At 40.2% G+C, this 22,696-nt stretch overlaps 1 protein-coding gene across 1 annotated transcript; it reads left to right on the top strand.

Moving 5' to 3' along the window:
* The first annotated feature begins 11,972 nt into the window (after positions 1-11,972).
* On the top strand, positions 11,973-22,425 carry znf513a (zinc finger protein 513a). Its single transcript, XM_073493410.1, has 4 exons — positions 11,973-12,095; positions 14,093-14,227; positions 17,567-18,337; positions 18,897-22,425. The coding sequence occupies exons 1-4, from the start codon at positions 12,056-12,058 to the stop codon at positions 19,856-19,858; spliced, it is 1,908 nt and encodes a 635-aa protein (XP_073349511.1). The 5' UTR covers positions 11,973-12,055; the 3' UTR covers positions 19,859-22,425.
* The last annotated feature ends 271 nt before the right edge of the window (positions 22,426-22,696 follow it).

Raw genomic sequence — 22,696 nt, 5'->3', positions numbered from 1 at the left:
GAGTGCAAAGAGAGCAAGAGGTGATTCATGCAACCCCAGACCAATTAAAAGATGTCTCCATACTGGCACGACGTCAAATCAGACCATAGAATACAGCATGAAATATGATACGATTATAGATTATCATCTATTTAAAGAACCGTTTCACGTTCTGAAAGATGAAAAAAGTTGAATATATGATCTTCACTTTTATATCAAACCAGCCGTGATGGCCAGAGGCAGGGTAAGGCTACAGGAGCTATATGCTTCATCATTCTTTTAACAGGGATGCACAAAGAGTCTGGATTTATGTAACACTGCAGTGCCTGGCCCGCCTCCCTGCATACAGAGAGTTAGAGTTGTATTTGTATGCTATTCTTGCGGAAATGTTAAAATCGTCATGAATAGCAGGCTCGTCTTGCAGCAGCACATCGTTATACATGATAATTTTAGAGTAAAGAAAAGGCTTTCTTGCCCTTTGGCACTATAAACTGATGATTAGTGTTGATATTTTAGATCCAATGCATTTTTTTTCAACTGTAGCTCTGCTGAAGCGCTGTATCTGTGTTCAGCTGTGATACATTTCGGCCAATACACCATAACGCAAAAAAAACAGGGCATACTGCAAAGGGCTGTTTTTGTTGAGAATTTGTGCATTTTATGCTGGAATTACCTGTTAAAACAGCCTTTGTGCAAGCTTAGAAAGATTTAAAGATCCTCTTAGAAGGCATCTTCTGGCAAATCTCTTTAGAAACGTACAAAACAAATATTTAATAAGTTAACAGACAAAACATCTAAATAATAAACAAGGCGAAAGAGCAGATTCAATAAGTTGTTGCCAAGGAAAAACATGCCAGGAAGAAGATCGAGTCTTAAAGGGCAAGATAAAATATCAACATCTTTAGAAGTGAAACAAAGATTCCAACATATAAGGTAGGCCTGTTGCCATGATAACTACTTTAGTTGGACGATATATTGTCCCAGATTGTTACTAACATAATAACAATAATACTGATACAAGTACTGTGGGGAGTTTGCATGTTCTCCCCGTGCCTGCGTGGGTTCTCTCCGGGTACTCCGGCTTCCTCCCACAATCCAAAGACGTGCAGATGGTAGCTTAATCGGTGATCTAATTTGTCTGTAGGTGACTTATCCAGGGTGTACCCCGCCGTCGCCCAATGTCAGCTGGGATCAGCTCCCAGGGGATCAGCTTTACAGGTACACACCTGTAACGCTTCTGCTGCTTCTGTGGTAGTTCCTGCTACAAAAGGTGTTTTCAGGACCACATTTTGCCCTGATGACACACACACAGACTCACATGGTGAAAACATTATCAGCCTAGCAACCAAGATAATAAACAAAATAGACTCTTGTTAACAAAGATTTAACTTATTACTATATATATAACATTTGGCACGGGGGTATAGAGAGCCATTCATTCCTGTTCAGGCAATGAACTGCCATTTCTTTCTTGCTACTTTTCATTGGGTCATATCTGAGGTTATGTCCATATATTGATAAGTTGATAAGATATGCAGGATAAGTCAGTAACATAAATTTCAATGCTGACAATGCCTCACAAAAGATGTTGTGATAAAATTGGCCCTCGCCTTCTTCCAGAAAACTAGAGGAATATGACCTGGCTAGATGAGAGGTGTTTGTGGAGCTTTCTGTATCACAGGCAACACAGAGGATACGATGACAGAGTCACAGCTACAGTATCCATACAACTCTTACAAACTGTTGCCAGCCCTGAGAAATTCACCTCAAGACCGGACAGTGATGGTGAAAGTGGTAGCAGCAGCACATCGAGCTGTTCTTCAATAGACTTTTCTAATCTCTTAACAAAATCTCTTAATTTCCTTCATTCCTCTTTAACCTGACCATCAAACACATGGCCCACTGGTAACTGGCAACATTTAGTGAATGAAAACTGGCTCCAGTAGTGACTCTAATTTCAAGCTCAAATCTCTCATGGAAACATTTGTTTGCAGACTTAAAAATAAAGAAGCAAAGCAGCCTTATGTGTTGAGTAAACACATGACAATTTGAAAGGGCTCAGTCCTCCCTCTGCACAGTTTTTGTTTAATTTCCAACAAACATAGCTTTTCTGCATCCAAATCGCTCGAATTTCCTTCCTCTCCATATTCCACAGGCCGACTTTCTCAACCAAAGCGCCAACCTCTGCGATGAACACACACGCTGTGCTGCTGTTTATATATAGAACTAATTCCCACATATGAAGACATCAAACGAACACACATAACACATTCAGGAGAGCTTGCAGTGAACATATCGCCTTTACACAGTCACATATACACGCTCAAACACACACAGGCGCACTGATTCATGTACAAGTGTTTTTTAAAATTATAGCTCAGTGGGCTCCAGTCTGGGTTTATCGCTCCACACTGACAAGACGCACGGCAAAGTTATTAAACAGCACAATTAGCTGCCTAATAGCTTAGATATGTTGTTACTGTGAGGGGAGGTTTTCCATCAGTGTGATCAGAATTGTAACTTGTTCCTCTGCAAAGATACAGATATAAAGAGGGAGGCTGGTCATTTGAAATCAGATTATATAAAACATTACATCAACAGGAAATAATATATGCAAACAAAATGGAATCTATACACACACAAATATAAACAATGAAGGACTTTGCAAAGTTTAAGGTTTTCCGAGAACCACAATTCATTTTCAGTGAAGCCAATTTTAAACATATGTACAATTAATCCGTTTTAAGACTAAACCAATTTTACATTACATTATACAAACATTGTTTTATCTGCCGAGCATTTCCTGTGTTTTGGCACCAGAGGACCAAATGTGAGCTAGTTCTGGTCCATACATGGCTGCCAGATTTGACTGAGATTTAAAAGGCTCAGACTTGGGTCTATTTGGACCCAATTAGAAATACCACTCAGACTAGTTTTGGACCAGTTATGGCCCTCATCGGCCCAAGTATTCTGGCAAGGCAACCCGAGATTACGTTTGAGATAAGTGCGCCCAAGTAAAGCCATCAATGGGCCGAGCACGTTTGGCTCCCTTTCTTTCTTTTCTTTTCCTCTTCAGCATCTGACTAAATCTTCCATTTATCACAGATAATGTTCTCTCACTCCAATCATCCTGTTCACAATCTGTGCAGAGCATCCTTGCATTGTTACAGAGCCTCATCATCATCATCCTGAATCAGATCAGCTATCCATCAAAAACTGCAGAAATGAGGACCACTGACATTTGAATTATGTTGAATTGTGTGGATGCAGAGATGGAAATGGCAGATGAAGGTTCTCAATGATGAGATGCTGTTTGTCTTCTATGATACAAAGTCAGAGTCAGCCTAAACACAATAAACGTTCCTGTTTAGGCTGACTCAAGGTCAGTGAAAGCTACCGAACAAAGTCATGAGCCAAACTTGCAACAACAAAACTTGTGGGACATCATTTCAACCTCACTGACCCGCAGAAAGGCCAGTCATCACAAGCTTGTTTATGGACAAAGAGTTTCCTGTTTACTCTATCATTGTGGCTCCCACACATTGGGATCATGTGAGGTAATTAGAGATTAGCTATATATCCAATGGAAGTCACAATGTAGTAGCCAGAAGTTTTTATGCTATACAGATTTAGAATAATTTAGTTTCAAAGTGTCTAAAAGTCTTGACCCAGGTCTTTCCTTGATTTAAATTTTGCCTCTCGGGGTCTCTCAATCAAAACAATGAAAACAAAAGAGTACTTTGATGATGTCCTGAAGTAGTGTGGGATCATGGGAGTTTTTTCTTTCTGTGTTAAACAGCCACCATTGCTGATGAAAATCTATCTGACGTGACTCAAGCAGAAATCCGGTTCACAGACAAGGTAAAGTATTAAAGTTGTATTTTTATGTGTAGTCACGTATGCCAGCTTCCTCACTCTCTTCCTCACGCCAAATGAAACACATTACCTTGAATACAATTACAGATTTCTCAGGGTTTAAATATCGTTGGAAACATTTGGGATTATATAAGTATATGACTTAACAAAATACCAGTAGCCAGTTAGCTCAGTTAGTGTTGGTGTTTACATCTCTAGCACAGGAGCTTTGCACCAGGACGGGCCGGTGTTTGCTGGTTAGCATTCTAACTTCAGTAGATATTTCTGTACACAACACATACTGGAGACGTCATAACATCAAAAACTGTTATTTCTTCACATTCTGTTGATAATTTTTGAATGTTACCCACAAAAAATCGTACATATTGCGCGTCTAAAGCATTTGTAGAGAAAGACAAGAAAAAATGGCAGTTCAGACACTGAACAAAGTGCGACTATTCTGAGATACAATGTTCAAAAATGTCCAAACATGTGTGTCCATCTCTGGTTTCTGATTTCAAACTCAAGAATGTTCTGCTAAAAAAAGCATTCAGGTCAGAAACTAAACTAAATAATGAAACATACTCTTTCATTCATTCATTCATTCATTCATTCCCTCATTCATTCATATTTGGTTTAATTTGCTCATTTCAGCGTATGGTTTCCAAAACAATCACACAAGAAACATAATACACTTTTACCCGCTATACTTATACACAACCCATGGACAAAGCAGGAGCCGTAATAGAAAAAAACTAATATTACCTGCCCCTGACTACATCTTATGTAGTGGAGACTGATAAATCGTATTTTCAATACAACTGCGATATGAATATGCACAATGAACACGTCTCAAAAGACTGTTGAAATGTAACAAATGAGAAAAATCATTTTATTTACATGCACCAAGCACTCAGCATGCAAATGTTTGAGCCTCAGCTAGCCGTCAGCTAACCCTCAAACTAATTGGTGTCAATTTGATGACAAGAGCTCATACAGGCGCTTCAACATTTGTTTATTTATCACAAGTTTTATCTTCAATGGACGATGTTATCACACATCCCAGATTTTCCTGTTATTTCTTTGGAAGCATTATGTTAAACTTTATGACCTCTCTTTAAATACATTTAACGATGAGACCGTCTGCCAAAGGATAAAGAAGAGTCCTGCTTTCTTTAATGTGATCCTTCAGAAGGCTCAAGGGAGAACACAGTTGACAACATGGACACAGATGCTGCTCGGAGAGAGCGAGATTACATGTTCAGTTTACAGCTTCATGGTTTTCTTCCCTCGTGAATGAGTGTGTGTGTGTGTGTGTGTGTGTGTAGAGTATACACTGTAAAATGCTCCTGAGGCCAAAGACTCACTTAAAGATTTGACCTCCCCTCTTTACTCTATAGGACGCTGGCGCTCCTTTGATGTTTCACTCACACAGCAGAGAACTGCCGGCCTCAGAGAATGAACAATCCGGCGACACAGACTGTACAAGAATTCAAATTCTTAAGGCGTCTCGGGGGGATTACAGAGAATTAAAGGACAAACACAAAATCTGTCCTAGAAGTTTATTTTTCTGTGCCAAAGCACAATGAGCTTAATCACTAATTCTAACTAATTCACTTTTTTTAAAATTACCATGATAAAACTGTAAGTATTCATCAAGTGATGTGTCATACTTGTAAAATCATAACCTGCTGCTGCATGGTGGTACTTTTAAAAGTTAAAAAGCCACACCACTGACAGAAATCCTCCCTATGTCTGCAGTCAGGGGGGTATCATAATAACCATGTATGTCTCAGCAGCATGAGGGCTGTGAGGACAAGTGTTAACTGTCTAGCTCAAGAGGACTTCAACAAGATGGCTGTTTGACCTTGTGACCCGCTCGAGCATCTCAGGACTGAATGACACCTCATTCATGTAGCTACACCGGCAGCGCACGAAAGAAAAGAGCTTCAAGCACACGTCTCAGTCTTAATTCACCGCAGCAAACCCCTCATTTTTAATTTATTTCCAACAGGCAAAAGAAAACCGATCCCTTGGCAAACGACAACGCCGGACACCATTACATAATGTACAAAGGTTTTGGCTGCAGCCTTGTTTTCTTACCTACTGACATGATTCAGCAGGCTGACTCACTCCAAGGTCCATCTGACAACAAAAGCAGCACGCACTCCGTTTCTACAGAACATATACACGTTAGAAGTCTGCATAAAAGTTTTAAAGGGGCATTCCCCCAATTTTACACATAAATAACCCTAATGATGTCACCATTTTTAGTTTTTAAGGGCCCTGACACACCAAACCGAGATCAGCGATGAAGGCAGACTGTCGTGTCGCTTCCCGTCGCCTGTGTGGGGAAATACCACTCCATGCCACCAGGTGGCAGTAGTCTGAATTCGTCATTCAAAAAGGAAAGTCAGAAGACTCATATACAAACTGTTGTTAGGATAAAACAGTGTTTGGTTATCAATTTTTTTTACACCACTCCCGCTGATATAACCACCTCTAAAAAAAGTTGCTAATGGCAATGGCAAAGAGGTGGAGGCTAGAAACAAGAAGAAACTGCACTACATGGGTGAAATCATAGATACTAAAGCGACAGCATGGCTCACGTTTAACTTTTTACATTGTCGGCACTGGTGCGCTTAACTTTTCCAGTTAGGTGCACCAGCACATAATTGTACAAAGGTTAACCTTATTTCTTAACACATTTTGTAAATGATTGCAACCAGGAATAAAGTTGCACGCAACAAGAAATCACGCGCACACCAGTGCGACCAATGAAAATGTTTAGTCGCACTTGACTGACTTAGGAGTTGCACCCCAGAGCCCTGGACAGGCTCAAGAGGCTTTCCCTGTCTTTTTCCGTTTTCTCTTCTCATGTACTGATTTGCTTAGCTGAACAGCAACTCAGTAATCTCACGCTCAAGGGCCGCCTAGTGCCAACAGTGAGGGACACACCTTAAAAACTAAGGCCCCAGCGGCTCAATGACAGCCCAGACATTGGTCGACAAAGTATCCAAGTGGTTAGATCATTCTCAGTGTGTGTTTCAAAGTACAGAGGCACGGAGTTCCAGAGAGCGGGCAGGAAAGGTCAAATGAAACTACTGCAGCTCAAACAAATTTAGAATATCTCATCCTCTGTTGCTCCCATTTTGACCACTCTTTTTTAGTTAATCTGTCTCTTCTCGGTCCCCAAAATGTATGGAAGTGCAACACTAAATTACTTTAGGATACGTACCTAGGATACTGGTTGATAATGAAGCAGCTTGTGCTGATTTTATCATTAATTTATCTACAGGTGAATTAAGTGAGATGAATGTAAACAACTACTGCAGTAAAACACTTTAAAGGGGTGATGACCTATTACTGTGTCAGTAAACCTGGATAGATGATGACTATTTTGACAAGAATTTATCATATTAAATCATAATGTAGCTTTTTTTACACTGAAACAAATGGGAGCTCGTGACTTAAATGTCCTCTAATCAAGTCTTTACTGCACCCCTCCAATCTGGACAAAATGTACGACAAGGAATCCAACACTTGTGCAAGTTTGTATTGATTTTTACAAAAGACTACCTATAGGTTAGTGCCTATAGTGAGGCTTTCTGCCTGTAGATTACAGCTAAAAAATGACAATGACAGATGGGATTATTACACAACCAGCATCTGCCCCGAGGCATTCCCATCTCCTTTGAAATGCCAAACAGGGAAGAAACGGGACACCTAGTTTCTTTTGTTGTTTTTTTTTCTTCTTCTGGATTTTGTCCTCTGAGTGAACCATGTTATCACAACCCTATGATCTCCTCAGTTTTGCGGCGTTTGTCGTGGACACTTGTTAACAAGCTGTTGCTCTGCAATCGCTGAACAGAGGTCAGTTTTCCAGTCTGATGTGGAGCTCTGCCTTTGCCGAGGGAAACCTGATGATACACCCTATTAAATATCTCTTCACTGGACACAAGCCCACATCAGCAATGCGGGTTTCAGAGGCATGAGAGTGACCTCAGCCTGCCCACACACACACACACACTGAAGCCTACTCCAAGGCATCCCTGACCAGAATCCTCTGTTTCTGCACCATGTGGTGCTCAATACTGAGTCTTAGTGACCTCTGGCAGCCTGTAGCCTGCTTTATAATATTGAATAACCACAATACAGCCTAAAGGATTGGAGTTTTACGTGATATTATATGATAGTTGCCTGTATTAGTGTGGAATGTCATAACAGTGCTGCATGTCCTCTTGCTGTATTTTAACTCTCTACAGATCAGGCTAAATATGGGAAGTGCTATTGAACAAAATATCCAAATAAAGCATTAAAGCCGGCCTATGTGCTAAAAAAAAATAGGGGTGCATTTGTATATTTAAGGTGTTATAAAAGCGTATTAATCAAAGCAGCCATGCGTAATCTCCATATTTATTTCCACAAAAAAAAATAAAAATCATACTTCCATTTTAATCATTCAGCAGAGGTCTGCTCAGGGCATCAGTATGCTCTTGCAGGGAGTGGCATGTTTAACAGGCTACGTGTTCGCATTCACCTCCACCTCCACGGATCCCTCACAGACACGCGAGTGATGGCGACAATAACGCCGCGTGATAAACGCGCGTTCGGAAAGTCCGCAGATAAAACACACAATAATATCTATTACGTAAACGGCCTCTTACCTCTCTGCACGGCGCCTTCTCTTTGCAGCGTAGGATCAACAACTGGCTCCTCCCCTCGAGGACCAAACAGTAGCACAGAGATCACCCCCACCCACCCCACACCACCACCACCGACACCACCACCCCCACCCCCAGTCTCCTCCTCCTCCTCCTCTTCCTCTTCCTCACTGCCGCACAGACAACATATCTGACCGTCAAAGCGCGCAGACAGGGCGGGTAGTGATGGCCGGTGCAGGAGAGGAGGAGAGGAGAGGAGAGGAGATCCGCGGTGAGGTGAGGTGAGGAGGAGATGCCTTCCCCCGGTGGTGCAGCAGCAGCAGCGGCAGCAGCAGCAGCAGGACCGATGATGGCTGTGTTGTGCTGTGCGGCGGCCTGAGGGGAGGCACACTGCAGTGACATGAACCAATGGGATGATGACGCACAGTCCCAGGATCTCCTATTCATAAATGCTCAGAAAAAACACAGAGGTTCTCACATGTTTTCAGTGCCAGGTGTACACACACACACACACACACACACACACACACACACACACACACACACATATGCCATCTCCTTTTATGTTATCTCCAAGGCAACTAAATGTGGCAGGATTTTTTGCTGATCATTTGATATTAAAGGTGCAATATGTAAGTTGAAAACATTTAAAGGTAAAAAAAAGTATAAAAAGTTTATTTTTGAGTCTCACTCCCAACTCGTCAAATACCGACGCATTGGGATTGTAGGTCGTTAGATCCCAATGCGTATTTGTGTATTTGAGGAGTTGGGAATGAGACTCAAAAATAAACTTTTTTATAAATTGGTCCTTTAGAAAAGTAGCATAAAGCCTTTTGTGGCTCCAGAGGAAGGTACGTGTAATCTGATGAATTGCCTCCATTGATGTCAGTTAGTGACTAAATTGCATTGTGGGTAATAAAAACCTCAACATCTCCGTTTTTGCTGTATTGATTTTGATAATTTGTTTTTAAACTCTCCATGATGAATCCAACAGTGTTATAGTAATATAACTATATATATAGTAATATAGTGCAACTTAGCTACACTGGAGTCCACACTGGAGGCAATTTATCACATTACATTCAGCCACAAAAGGCTTTATACTACTTTTTCCACATATGCAGTAGTATTTCCCAAGACCTGTAAACACACTGTAATGTGTAAAATTGGTGGAGTTACCCTTTAAGTTAATGTTGATGCAGCCTCCCAGAGTGGGACTGCGTTACTGACCCAGTAAGATTAAAGGAAGCATAATGCTTTCTGTTGTCCCTACCGAATGCAAGTCTCAAGGAGCTTTTTCCACATGTTCTGTACAACCGTATAGTATCAAGTATATAATTATCATTTACAAGCAAATTATTGTTATTTTGTGGGACTGCCATATGCCATCGACTTTATGGCTTCACAATTAAGAGAATACAATTTATTTTTAATTCATTATATCTAATGACCTAAAACATCAATAGACAAAGATAAAACTATTTAAAATGTAGTATTTTTCATGTAGATTGACAATTTGTCACACATTTGAGACATCTGTGCACTTCCTACAATGTTAAATTGCATTACATCTTCAGAATATGTTGTGTATTTGTATTCCTGACACGCTTATTGAGGTATTTCAGCTCCTACATACATAAGAACTACAACTACAATGATTCAGTGAGGTACCGAAACCGGAAATTATTTTCGGAAACGGAAACACCTCACTAAACGGAAGCATGATGTATACAATAGAATCAAGATGTACCCCGCCACCAAGAATAACACATCCGGTATGCGCCACAGGCCTTCAGAATAACAGTCAAGAATTGTAATTAACGTAAAAAAAAAATCTTATTCCTTGTCTACCATAATGTATATTCACAAAAAGCACAAAGTGGCATTAAAGAGCAACTAAAGAGCAGAAATCGCAGCAACTGCTCAACTTTGCGGCTGCTTTGCACATATACCTTCTATATTTATAGTCAATCATGCACATATTTGAAAATTATACTACACAAATAATTCTTTTAACCATTTGAAACACGAAATAATCACTAATGGCAATACAAGAACTACAATTGTGCAAGCACAGTCCCAGTATTTTGTACAAATCCTAAAATCACATCATAATACAGTACAGAGTGAGGCTGAATGCACATGTTTTTTGCTACACATCAACAAGTGAAATAACGCTGTGAGAATAAAGTAAAGTCCAGTTAGTATTTCTTGTATAATGTACGCAGTTTGCGCTAAATTAAAGTTTTTGGTTTACTATCAGTGGAGATGTCGCTTTTATTCTGAATGACTCCGGCCGGAAGTCGTATTGTTGTTGCTGCTGCTGGATCACAGGCGAATCCGAAAATCAATTAAGTTATGAAAAATACCATTAATTGCCTTTCTTTGTCACCGCAGCTCATGAAGAAATGGCGGATCTCCAGACGTCTTACATCTGAGGAAGAGCACTTGACGTCTAATGGGGTGTATACCGACGATAAAACCCACCTCAATCGACAGGAGTATTTACGTTTTCTAGGTATGTTAGCTTGTTAGCTACCCAGCTAATTTAGCTGTAGGTTAACATGTTTAGCCGCGGCTAATGGAGATGACACTTGTCAATCAGTACTACGTGCTGATGTAGACGCATTTTGTTTAGCCGCTCAGTAAGCTGCGTACCGTCAGTTTTCACAAATATCGCTGACATTTCTTCTTGTACAGTGACAACAACATTAGCTAGCTGTATGCTAATTGAGGGCATGTTTTAGTTTAAGCTGCTAGCTGACTCGCTTGACTGCTCCCTGTCGGATGGCAGTAACAGAGCTAATGTGTTAGCCATTTTGCTAAAGTAGCTTATTGGCTAGCTGCTTAATGGTGGTGTATTGCGACTGTTTACAGTGTAAATAACGTTAGTTCACGTCCAGATGAAACACTCAAATGGCATCCGCGTCTTCCTGTTGTGTGTGTTAACGTTATGTTAAGAGAAAGAGAGAGACTTAGTGCCAGTAACTACGAATTAACTGCTAGTTTATTCACAACATTGTGTAGTATCCTCCACCTGCCTTCTTTAGGACATAGTAGATTTAATGAAGGATTTGTTTTGATGACTACAAACGTGTCTTTGTCTCCAGTCACAAGAAAGCTATTGTTAATGGTAGCTGAAATATGTGATATCCCATTTGTAGGTAGATTTTGGAGCCTAGTTGATCAATAGACAATAAACAAGTATTTTTTATTATAATCAATTCATCATGCAAGTCTTTCTTTTAAGCAAACATGCCTCAATTTCACTGGCCAAGCTTCTCAAATGTGAACATTTTCTGGTTTTCTTACACGTCTATGATAACAAAATGTACCTGGATGGGTTTTAGACTGTCGGTAACACATAATACACAATTTGAAGTTGCAACCTTGGGCTTTAAGAAATCGATGACTTGTGAAATATAATTGTATGCTAATGGTTTCTGCTTTGCGTCTGTAGGAATATTGACGAATATCTTCCAAACGGACGAGAATGAGCTGATGGTTGTGGAAGTCTGCAAGAAGACGCTGCAAAACAGAGAGAGGCTGACTGGAAGATGCCAAGAAAAAAACAGCAGAATCCACAGCCAGTCAAGTGTAGGTATTCAGAGATCTTTTTAATGTTCAAAACATGATACACAGATGAGCTTCATGCCGGAAATTATTTATCATGTCTTTTTTTTTAACAACATACAATAACTGCGGATTGACAGTGGGGGTTAAAATGAAATCCCTGTGGGTCTTTGGCCTGATTGTGCACAACATGTGTCCTCACATCTGGACAACAGGCGTTGCTGTTTGAGTGCTTGAAATGTTTCACCATCAATCGTACTAACCCACAGTACTGTAATTATTATGCAGTTAAATCTAATATCACACTCTACATTCATTTGAATGAATTTGTAATGCATTGGCACATTCTACTTTTCTTCAAAGCCTTGTGTTCTGTGTAGTGCCTGATTAAGAATGAGATGACTGATATCATGCCAGCAATTAGCTCCCTCATACAGAGTTTAAGCGTTTACATGCACAGTACTTATTCTGCTGATACCATGCATGCTAACAAAACGCAGCCTTGATTAATTTCCCCCATCATGCACCTCTCAGTATGGTTAAATGCCATCTGTAAAGGAGAGGAATTTGTGATTTTGTAGTGTGATTTACTAAAAGTATTTCACTGATGATCAATAGGAAATGTCAACACTGTAAACCCACAACCTGAAACTGTTCAGTTAGTTACTCATTACTCTTAATCAGAACACCAAAATAATGGTATGATCATGGAGTAATAATGCATCCAAGGGTGTGCCTCGCTGTTTTTTTAATGCAACATTATTCTCGTCACTTGAGCAGCATATCACAGCGAGATTGTTTGTGTTTGCACTATTTAATAACCATCTATGAATCTAGTTTGAGATGGGGCTCTGTGGAAAAGAGAAATTCTATGTCAAACCCTAAAACAACCAGCAGATGGTAGCATGCTGCTGTTTCTGAAGGATTTGCCAAAAAGAGCTGCTGAGCATGATGTCCTTGAAGTGGCCTGGAAGTTGTTTTCCGAATAGTGACAGCTGTGTGATAGTTGTTTGGACGCCATTAAGCTTGAGAGACCAAGTTAGAATTTCAGGCATCATTAGCTGTAACTGCAGTAAAAGAGCTCCATCTGTCAACTGTTAGCTGTTAATTTTTTGTTCATGAAATGCTCTTTGTCCACTGTAGGGTAGTAAATTCAATTTCCTTTTTTTTTTACTCTAGATTATGCCCATCTTTTAACTTTCATTGCCACAGTTAAACAAATGGCATTGTAGTGGAACCAAAAGGATTTTCGCCAGCAGAGAAACTGTCCAATGACTGATGATCTGGCTAATTACATATTTGAATGCTTGACTATCCTAAATTAATTCATGTATAATTATGCCCAGTTTTTCATTAGTGGGGTGGACCAAACAATTTTCACACAATGTAGGATATGGCTTGACAAAGGATGCCATAAGTCTTTGTTGCAGAATTTGAAGAACTAATAGGATTTTGTCTTTGACATATCTGGAAAATTATGATGTGATTAGTTTTTTTTTTGCATAATTTATAATTGCTTTCTTAAATCCTCAAAACCAACATGTACACTGGAAAAGTTATATTCAATTGAAGGTGACCGTAAGGTAGCATTTTTCAATACAGTCAGTCTTGTTCAGCCAAGCTTAATGGTCATAAGGAGTCCTTCGTCTGTAATAATTTATCTGATTTTAAACTAAGACATCAAGATTTTATTTTTAAGTGGAACATAAAAATGAAGGCATGTCAAGAAAAGTATGCTGCTAACTTGACCATTATAGTAACTGTTAATATTATAGTCAATAAAACAATTTATGTGCAGACATGATTTCTCAGTCAGGCTGCTGCTGATTCGAGTTGATACTGTGAAACTTGAGCAGCTTCAGGAGTTTCTCTTAAATCCTGCTTTCTGCTTTATGTGCAACTGCTTTGAGCATTTGCCATTAAACAGTGAAACATCCATGCTAATTGATTAAAATCAAACCCTTCAGCGAAATGATATTAGTCATCCAATGTGGTTGATTTTCTCCTTTCTGTGACTGCAGTGGATTCTGAAGATGGTGTAGCCATTGAAGCTCCAGGAAACCTCACCTTAGACACAGACTTCTTTCTAGGACAAGACCTCGAGTTTGGTGATCCTGATCATGACGGCAAGATTCTAGGCCTGGAAAAGTTCTCAGGTTTGTAACTCAATTTTTTGCAACCCTTTTTTAATTATGTGTTCAAAGTTTAAACCCCTTAAGATATCAGTCCTGGTTGATTTGGCAGCAAGTGGTTGAGCAGCTACTTTCATTAGGAATACAACAGAAGAGCAACTGGTGTATCTGTTTACAGCACAGCCAAACAAACTCATGTTGGTTTAACAAAGAAGTCAGTCAAAAATGTTTGCAACTGTTGTCTGTTTTTCGCAGTACACATGTGTAGCCAGTCGCTAGCAGGTCTCTATCTACATTTGCTTATCCAAGGTATTGGATTATACTGTATTAGTATAATTGTAATATATAGTACAAGTTTATATCAAGTTTCCCGTCTGTCACACAAAAATTGTGACATTATAATAAAGGGTTCGTTCAACCAAAAAATGTTTGTTCAGACAATTTCCTCCAAAATAATATTTGTTTAACAATGTACACGATGACACCATTAAACCGTGATATTTTTTTCGATGGTTATCATACCCTGATATTCTTATACCATTGCAATCCTAGTCTGTACCAAGTAAGCACGTTCCCTTACATCTGGAATATAGTTTACGGCCACGGCATCTCTGTAGCGCCACAAAGCGTTTACCATTAATAACGGTATGTTGTGTTACAGTTTACCTTTATCAGTAAATTGCAGCACCTGTGTTTTGTATATTCCACTTGGCCATTTTGCAATTTCAATTAATCGCTAAGCCCTTGTAGTTACCTAATGATACAGCTCTGATACAGCATTAGGGGAGTGAGCAGGAAACAGTGAGGCCACAATCAATTAGATTAAATTAAAAACTGTAATGCTGGATTATATGCTTTTATTGTTTCCTGTGAATGTCATGTAAGCAAATTTGAATCCAGCAAGGGAATGGTGGACTCCACCAATAACAATGAAAACCTCCATATAGAGAGATAATTACAGATTTTTAATACAGTGAATGAATATTGCAGATGGATGCTGATCATAAATGGTATCAAAAATATGATTTAAATTAATCAAAATCTCAATAATTCTAGTTTTAAGGGTGGCATGTGTTGTTGATGTCTGCCTGTCAGCTTCTCTGTCTGTCTGTATACTGTATCTGTCTCTTCTAAGTGGGGTAAGTCTGTCTATCAACCAAGAGTGTCTTCTAGGGTCTGTTTTTTTAAATGTTGCAGGTTCACTTTTCTGCATGTGTTTGTTCTTTGTTGGTAAATCTCATAGACAACTCTACGTGGCAAATGTTTCTATTGATTATACAATAAAGGGAATGGCTGGTCATTTTAGTTCATTTCAATTTACTCCACAGTTTGAACTACATTTGCTTGGTGAAAGTGCGGTGGTATCATAATGTTTTGTATAAGCACTCATTTTCACTTCCTGTCATTGCCATGAAAGCATGGAATGAATCTGCAATGTAAATGATTTTAATGGTTTTACCGCTAAAGGAAATGTAGGCGAAGCCGCAATACAAAGGGGACTCGTCGGTTCTTACAGTTTGTTTTTTGAGCGATGAAGTGTTGCCCCTCTGTGCAACAGTAAGAGAAATGGAAGTACCAGCTCATATTTCCCAGCATGGCTCTTTGTCAGAGGGAGTGATCTGAAAAATGGAAAAGTAGAGAAAGGAGCTGAGACACACCATTATTATATAATGGTCATAAAAATAGGACCATTACCATCAAGGACACCATTATAAGAGGGCATTTATTCATCATCATCATCATCATCATCATCATCATCATCAGCCTCTGCTCCCACTACCCCGCTACCATTATCGTTTCCCCCACATCATCATCATCATCATCATCATCATCATCATCATCATGTACCCTCATCATCATCATCATCATCTACCCTCATCATCATTATCATCAGCAGCAGCAGCTTCACCATTATAGTCATCATCATTATCATTAGGCTCGGTAATCATCCACGAGGGGGTTCCATGGGGCAGGATAAAAGGGCAGTCTCCACTCTCGCCTTCCTCACATCCTGCCTCGACATCTGCGGAGGAAGGTGGTTTTCTTCTGGCTCTCTGAAGCACACGCTGAAGTAGAAGAGTGCTTCGAAGTCTTGAAGCTTTTCTTCCTACCTCCTGGGAAACGTGTCTGTCTTTTTTTTTTCTCTCTCTCTTTTTGTTGTCTTTAAACCTCAGATGGAATAACAACAGCTAAAACGCAGTTGACCTTGGTGGTAGCACTGTGAGTATTTCATGTTTCTCTGAAATTCTCACTTTTTCTACTAAAAAGAGAGATTCTCTGTGTACTGAAGTTATCCTACTCGGTGTGATAGGAAAAAATGGAGGGACATTATCTGTAACAGCTCTGTATCGTTGGTTGCTTTCTTTATGAGTCAGACAGTTCAGTGAGATCACTTTTAAACCATGTGTCATTATGACACAGTCAGAAGTTGGTTCATTAGTAATGATTTCTGAGCATTGGCAAGTTGTGTCACTGTGGAGTTATTATAGCTTTTATTTCAGCTATTATCTTGTCAAGATGTCCTTTCTGTAACCTTAGTGTATATGTCATTGTGGCATGTTGTCACCAGCCCCTGCCCACGTGCCCTATTTCACATAGGGCTGGGCGATATGTATGATATATATTGTTATCATGATATGACATGATGAGAGTGTTGTCTTTTTTTTTAAGGCTGAGTCACAGTAAAGTGATGGAATTTTCTGAACTTAACAGATTCTTCTACTTGTTCTAATACTTGTCTGTACCCACTTAGTCATCACATCCACGTTACTTAGAAATCTTGTTGTGTTAATATTTTGTACCAAGTACCAATAGTTACTCCTATGATATTGTTGCATTTTGTCAAAAATATTGTTATGTTTGATTTTGTTGCCCCGCCCTAGAATTCATGAAGTGCTTTTGAGGAGATTTCAAAATGTTGAGATATATATTGTGTATCGTGATATGGCCTAAAAATATTGTGACCTCCATATGTGTGTTTAACATCTGTTTATATTGTGGCTCTTATTCTGTTTGATTTGACTGAATAATACAAATAATAACAGGGTTCAACGTTAATATACTTGTTTTCACTTGCAAAGTCAATTTTGATTTGCCTCTGTACAAATAGTTTAATTTATAAGCAGTTATCAAATAACAACAAATACTCCATGTTAATTGTCACGTTTAATCTTTATTTAATTAGCAAAATCAATCACAATGACACAGTGAGTCCTAGAGGCAAAGCGACAAATATTCTTGCATATTGAAAACAAACATTTCAATTATCCTTTTTTCCAGGATAATTGAAATGTTTGGTATGATATGTGATGAAATATGTGTAGTATTGAAAAACTTTTCTTTCTGTTTGTCTTCCCTGTTCAGAAGTAGCTGCTGAGATCGGTTTCTCTGTGTATCCTCTGGGTGATGAGGAGAGCCCTGCCTACAGCCAGCTCAGCATGGAAAGTGAAACAGAAAACTCACACGGCACAGCTGACAACAGTAGGGAAGACGAGGGCAGAGCAGCCCAGTCCGAGCCCAGTTTCCCTCCCTACCTGTCTTGCAGGGGCTGCGGACAGCTCCGTGATGAACCTCTGGGACCTGGCATCGACCTAATTGGCCCGTACTGCCTTAGGTGCTGCAAAGCCTCCAGGGAAGCCAAAAGCACGGACTTCTGTTCACCTTTTGGAAGCATCAGCGGGATTCGCTCTGGCTCCCATATGCAGCTTGACGGTGAAGGGATGGGAAATGGGATGGGTGACAAAGCACTGACAGCTGAGGACAAACTGCCCAAACTGCACTCGTGTCACCTCTGCGGCTTCTCCTCGCGTTACGCCAACCACGTGAAGCGCCACATGAAGACGCACAACGGGGAGAAGCCCTATAACTGCCCCTTGTGCACTTACGCCTCAGCTCAGCTGGTGAACCTGCAGAGACACCTGCGCATTCACACTGGGGAAAAACCCTACAAATGTGAAAGCTGCTCTTTTGCCTGCAGTTCTCTTGGCAACCTTAAGAGGCACCAGCGCATGCATGTGCCCTCTGCAGGGGCGGGACAGGATATACCGGCGCGACCTGCCATTGGCCAAAACAGCCTGAAGAGGTGTGTGACTGGGCAAAGAGCCAGTGAGGAAGTGTCTGGTGCTTCAGCCAAGGGTATGTATCATTTCCCTTAATAATTATTACATCATTTCCATAAAGGGCACTTTTTAAAGGACCTGTCTTTTTTCATTATTAGGCATGTCTAGGTGTCATATAAAAAGTAGGAATGTATCAAAACGCTCCATAGACGAATGAATGCATACAGTCCGTATCCAGAAACTGTGCCTTTAAACAAGCCGTCAGGACTTCCATAAGGTTGTGATGTCACGACTAAACGATCATCACCATATTTACAAAAGCACAGGCAGAGCTGATGTGGAAACATGGTGGGCCGTGCCTGCTCAGGCCTGTGAGAGCTGACCAATTAGAGCAGACTGGGCTTTTCAGGTAGGGGGCCTTAAAGAGACAGGCACTCAAACAGAGCTTCAGAAAGAGGGCAAATAGAGGTGCTGCAGCAATTTTGAGCATTAAAGCATGTAAACATTTTCTCGTAGACACCCAAAATCAAAGAATGAACCTTAAAATGAGGATAACATGGGACCTTAAATATTATGACTTATGACACACATTATAGGTTTTATTAGTATTGACTCACTCTCATCTTTTTGTGAAGTTTCAGAAGTTGCACGACCGACTTCAAACCTGAGTTTGGGAGCCCAGAACAGTGACTACCTATCAGCCTTCGATGGCTTAAAGGGGGCATCACCACCACCCATTCCAGCCTCTAACCCAGCTCCTGGCCACCAGCCTCCACCCCTGCTGGAGACCACAGATGGCGGCGGTGGCAGCAGGGTGAACAGAGGGGGCGTATCAGATGGTCCCGGCCTTCCCCCTTCACTTTTCCCTTTCACTTGCCGATTGTGTGGCATTGTCCTGGAGGACGAGGACGGCTCCTCGGCCCAGATTTGTGCCAAGTGTACCCTGGAGATGCTGACTAAAGACTCCTCATCATCTCCCAACAGCCCTGGCGAGCGCAGTGACAAGGTGTACACCTGTGCCGCCTGCCCTTTCCTCACACACTACCCAAACCACTTGGCACGCCACATGAAAACTCACAGCGGCGAGAAACCGTACAAGTGCCCTCAGTGCGACTACGCTTCAGCACACTTCGACAACCTCAAGCGCCACCACAGAGTGCACACAGGCGAGAAACCTTACAAGTGCCATTTGTGCGATTACGCCTGCGGGAACCTGGCCAACCTGAAGCGCCACCAGCGGGTGCACTCGGGCGCCAAACCCTTCCAGTGCGCCGTGTGCAGTTACAGCTGCAACCAGAGCATGAACCTGAAGCGGCACATGCTCCGGCACACAGGAGAGAAGCCGTACAAATGTCAGGAGTGCGGCTACACCACCGGCCACTGGGACAATTACAAGAGACATCAGAAGAAACACGGCCTGGCCACAGACGGCTGGGTCAAAGTTCCAATGACTGGAAATGATGCGGAGGAGGAAGTGAGAAAAGGGATTGGAGTCGGCAGTCAGACTCAGAGAAAAGAAACGGGGGTCGATATGCAGTATATGTCCAGGGAGGGAGGTCAGACAATACACCCATGCTACAAACTTGAGATTGTATAAAAAATAACTCAGCAAAACTAAGCTACCAGCAGTTTTTTTTTTTTTGTTTTCACAGAGCCTTTATATTGTTTTAGCGTGTACTTGTCTTTTAGTGTTTTGTCAGATGTCTTCAGAGGCTGCTAATTGTTTCTTTGTAGAATCTCGCACAATTATGAAAAACAGTTGTTTCAAATGTGTTGATCCCTTTTTGGATTAAGTCAAGTGGATGAGTCTGTTCAGTTTGTCTTCTACTCTGTGTTTGTGTCACGACGTTGGACTTTGTCTACTGTTGAAGTCCTTTGACTGTCTCATTCTGTATGTTAAACCACGCTAGATTAATCCTAACATTTCCCTCATATATCACTACACATATCTGGTTCTTCATTGTAGGTCAGAGAACACTACCAAATATTCCTCAATAGGGGTGTCACGATTCAACTCGACTTTTGTTTTTAAGGTCACCATTTTATCCAATTTTCAATTTAAACATTTTCCTTTTAGCACTGACAGCCGTGCTATTGTTCGACGTACGATGCTTGATTTGTAAAGATCAACAGATCGTTGGTTTTATGCCCTGACAATGGTCCTTTACATCTCCGAATTCTCCTTTAAAAAGAGGCTACATGGTATCAAGTATGATGCTTGTAACTACCTTCTTTTTGTAAAGCTATATGCACAAATTTAAAGAATTGATTTAAAATTTAACTAGAATGTAACTCAGTCGAGCACATACCTCCTCCACCAAGGCCAAACAGTCCCCTTTAATCCAATCAAGCCTAATCTAAAAGCAATTGTAACATGTTGAAATCGCATCAGGATTTTTATTTGGATCCGCTGCAAGTTGTACTCAGTCACAGATACCAGCCACCTAAATACGGATGATTTTTTTTCATTAAGATCCATGTTTTATTTCCTGAGAAATTAAAGATGCAAGAAGGTAAGAAAAAAATCCTGGATCTGTCCCTTTATCCAGATCCGCACCAAAAGTTTTTGGGGTCTGTTCTGGGCCGAGACCCGTCCTCCATCCTGGTTTCATGGAAATCTGTTTTTGTGTAATCCTGCTGACAAACCAACAAACGGACACTGGCAAACACACAAGTTCCTTGGTGGAGGTAGTTACATCATTTCATCTGTGAATTGGGAACAAACTGTCAAACGCTAAGACAAAAAGAAGAGTCACTAGATGGCAAGCGTCATTTACAACGGCTTGAATTTCGTCACCTGCAAAACCAAGTAGGCGAGGATGGAGAGAAAATAAAATACAGAGAATCGCCAATCCTGCTTTTGACTTGGAGAATTAAGATCAAATGCTCATTGCAAATAAATTTTGATTTAGAATTGAAATGGTGACACCCCTTGACCTCAATATATAGAACTCGTGCACATTTTTGCCTGAACTGTTGAGCTGCACTGTGTAGTTGTCTTTAAATAAGGGATAATTGCTGTATTTATGAAAGTTGTCAAGTTTAAATCAAACCTTTTACTTCTGTACCAAAAGTCTCATGACATAATTTGAATGTTATTTTTTCCTACCCTCCCATCACATTTACCTGACTCGCCTTCATGAGGTTATTTTAACTTTGAGTTTATACTCAGACTACACAGTGCAGCTTTGAGTAACTATGGGTCCTTTTAAGGGCCAATATTGTGCTTCGTTTGCATTTAGGCGCAAGCTCTAATAACGGCATGCCTTCAGATTCATTTACTAATGTATGTACTACTAGCAAAGTGCTATTTAATAGTACTGGAATTGTTTTACCCTTGATAGACCGATTGAGTAGGTTGTGTTAAAACCTAACTGAATAATCTCCAGTGTCTTGAACTGTGTTGTCATTTTTGCCAAACCCCTCAGGATTATAAACACGTTATTTGGGAGGCCTAAATGTTGGCAACAATTTTATTTCTGGTTATTTTGCATGCACAAGCTTTTTGAAAGGCCCTCTGTGGCCTTGACTTAGTCTTATTGTTGAAGAAAAAAGCACAATTCTACACACACACTCTTATTTGTGATCAGGAGTAACAGAAATCGTAAACGAGCATGTTCAAAAGATTTTTCTCCACAAACTTCTACTCGCTACATATCATTAATCTTTAAATTTCTAGAACTTAAATTTTCTCATTTTTTAAGGGACTGTTTGATCACCTTCCTTTTGATTACTGTTTACTATTGACTGTGAAAATAGCCCATTTGTGTTTTTTACTTGAAAAAAAAGACTATTAGAAAGCATGTGTGTAATAGTTGTTTTATTTTTCTAACGTGGCTGTAACACACTGCTAGAAGTGCATACTTTAATATATAGAATTGTTTTCATCATTTTATTCTGAATGTGTGATGTGTCATTTAGTTACCATGGGAAAACTAATAGGGACTGTGATTTAAGTTTACTCTCTTTTTGAATTACTGTTATATGCAAGTGAGATATTTTTCAGGTTGCCAACTTGCCATGACACAATGGAGCATTGAACCCATTGATTAGTACTGATATCCCCCCCAAGTGTCCATTTTTGTCTTTATGCAGTGTCTCATAAATGCCTTAAGTGAGGATTTTGAAATAAACATGGAATTCATTTCATTGAATGTCAGACAACAGACTGGATCTCTTTTCTTTTTCCTCACATCGACTACAAGTACAGCACTTGAGACACATTAGCCAAAAAGAAATAAATCTCTTTGAGCTCAGTTCTTAACCTTCACAAGGTGAGAGTTCTCTTCTTCTACAGAAACTTCAAGTTGCATTGATGTACTGATTCATATCACTTAGTTCCTCTACAATGAGTAGCACTTTTGTCATATGTCATGTCTAAGAACCAAAGTTCTTTATGATAAAGAAAGCAGAGTAATGATAAAAACATGACTGA

The sequence above is a fragment of the Pagrus major genome, chromosome 22 (genome assembly GCF_040436345.1).
Source record: "Pagrus major chromosome 22, Pma_NU_1.0".
Taxonomy (NCBI): Eukaryota; Metazoa; Chordata; class Actinopteri; order Spariformes; family Sparidae; genus Pagrus; species Pagrus major.
This window is presented reverse-complemented; position numbering and strand designations above follow the sequence as displayed.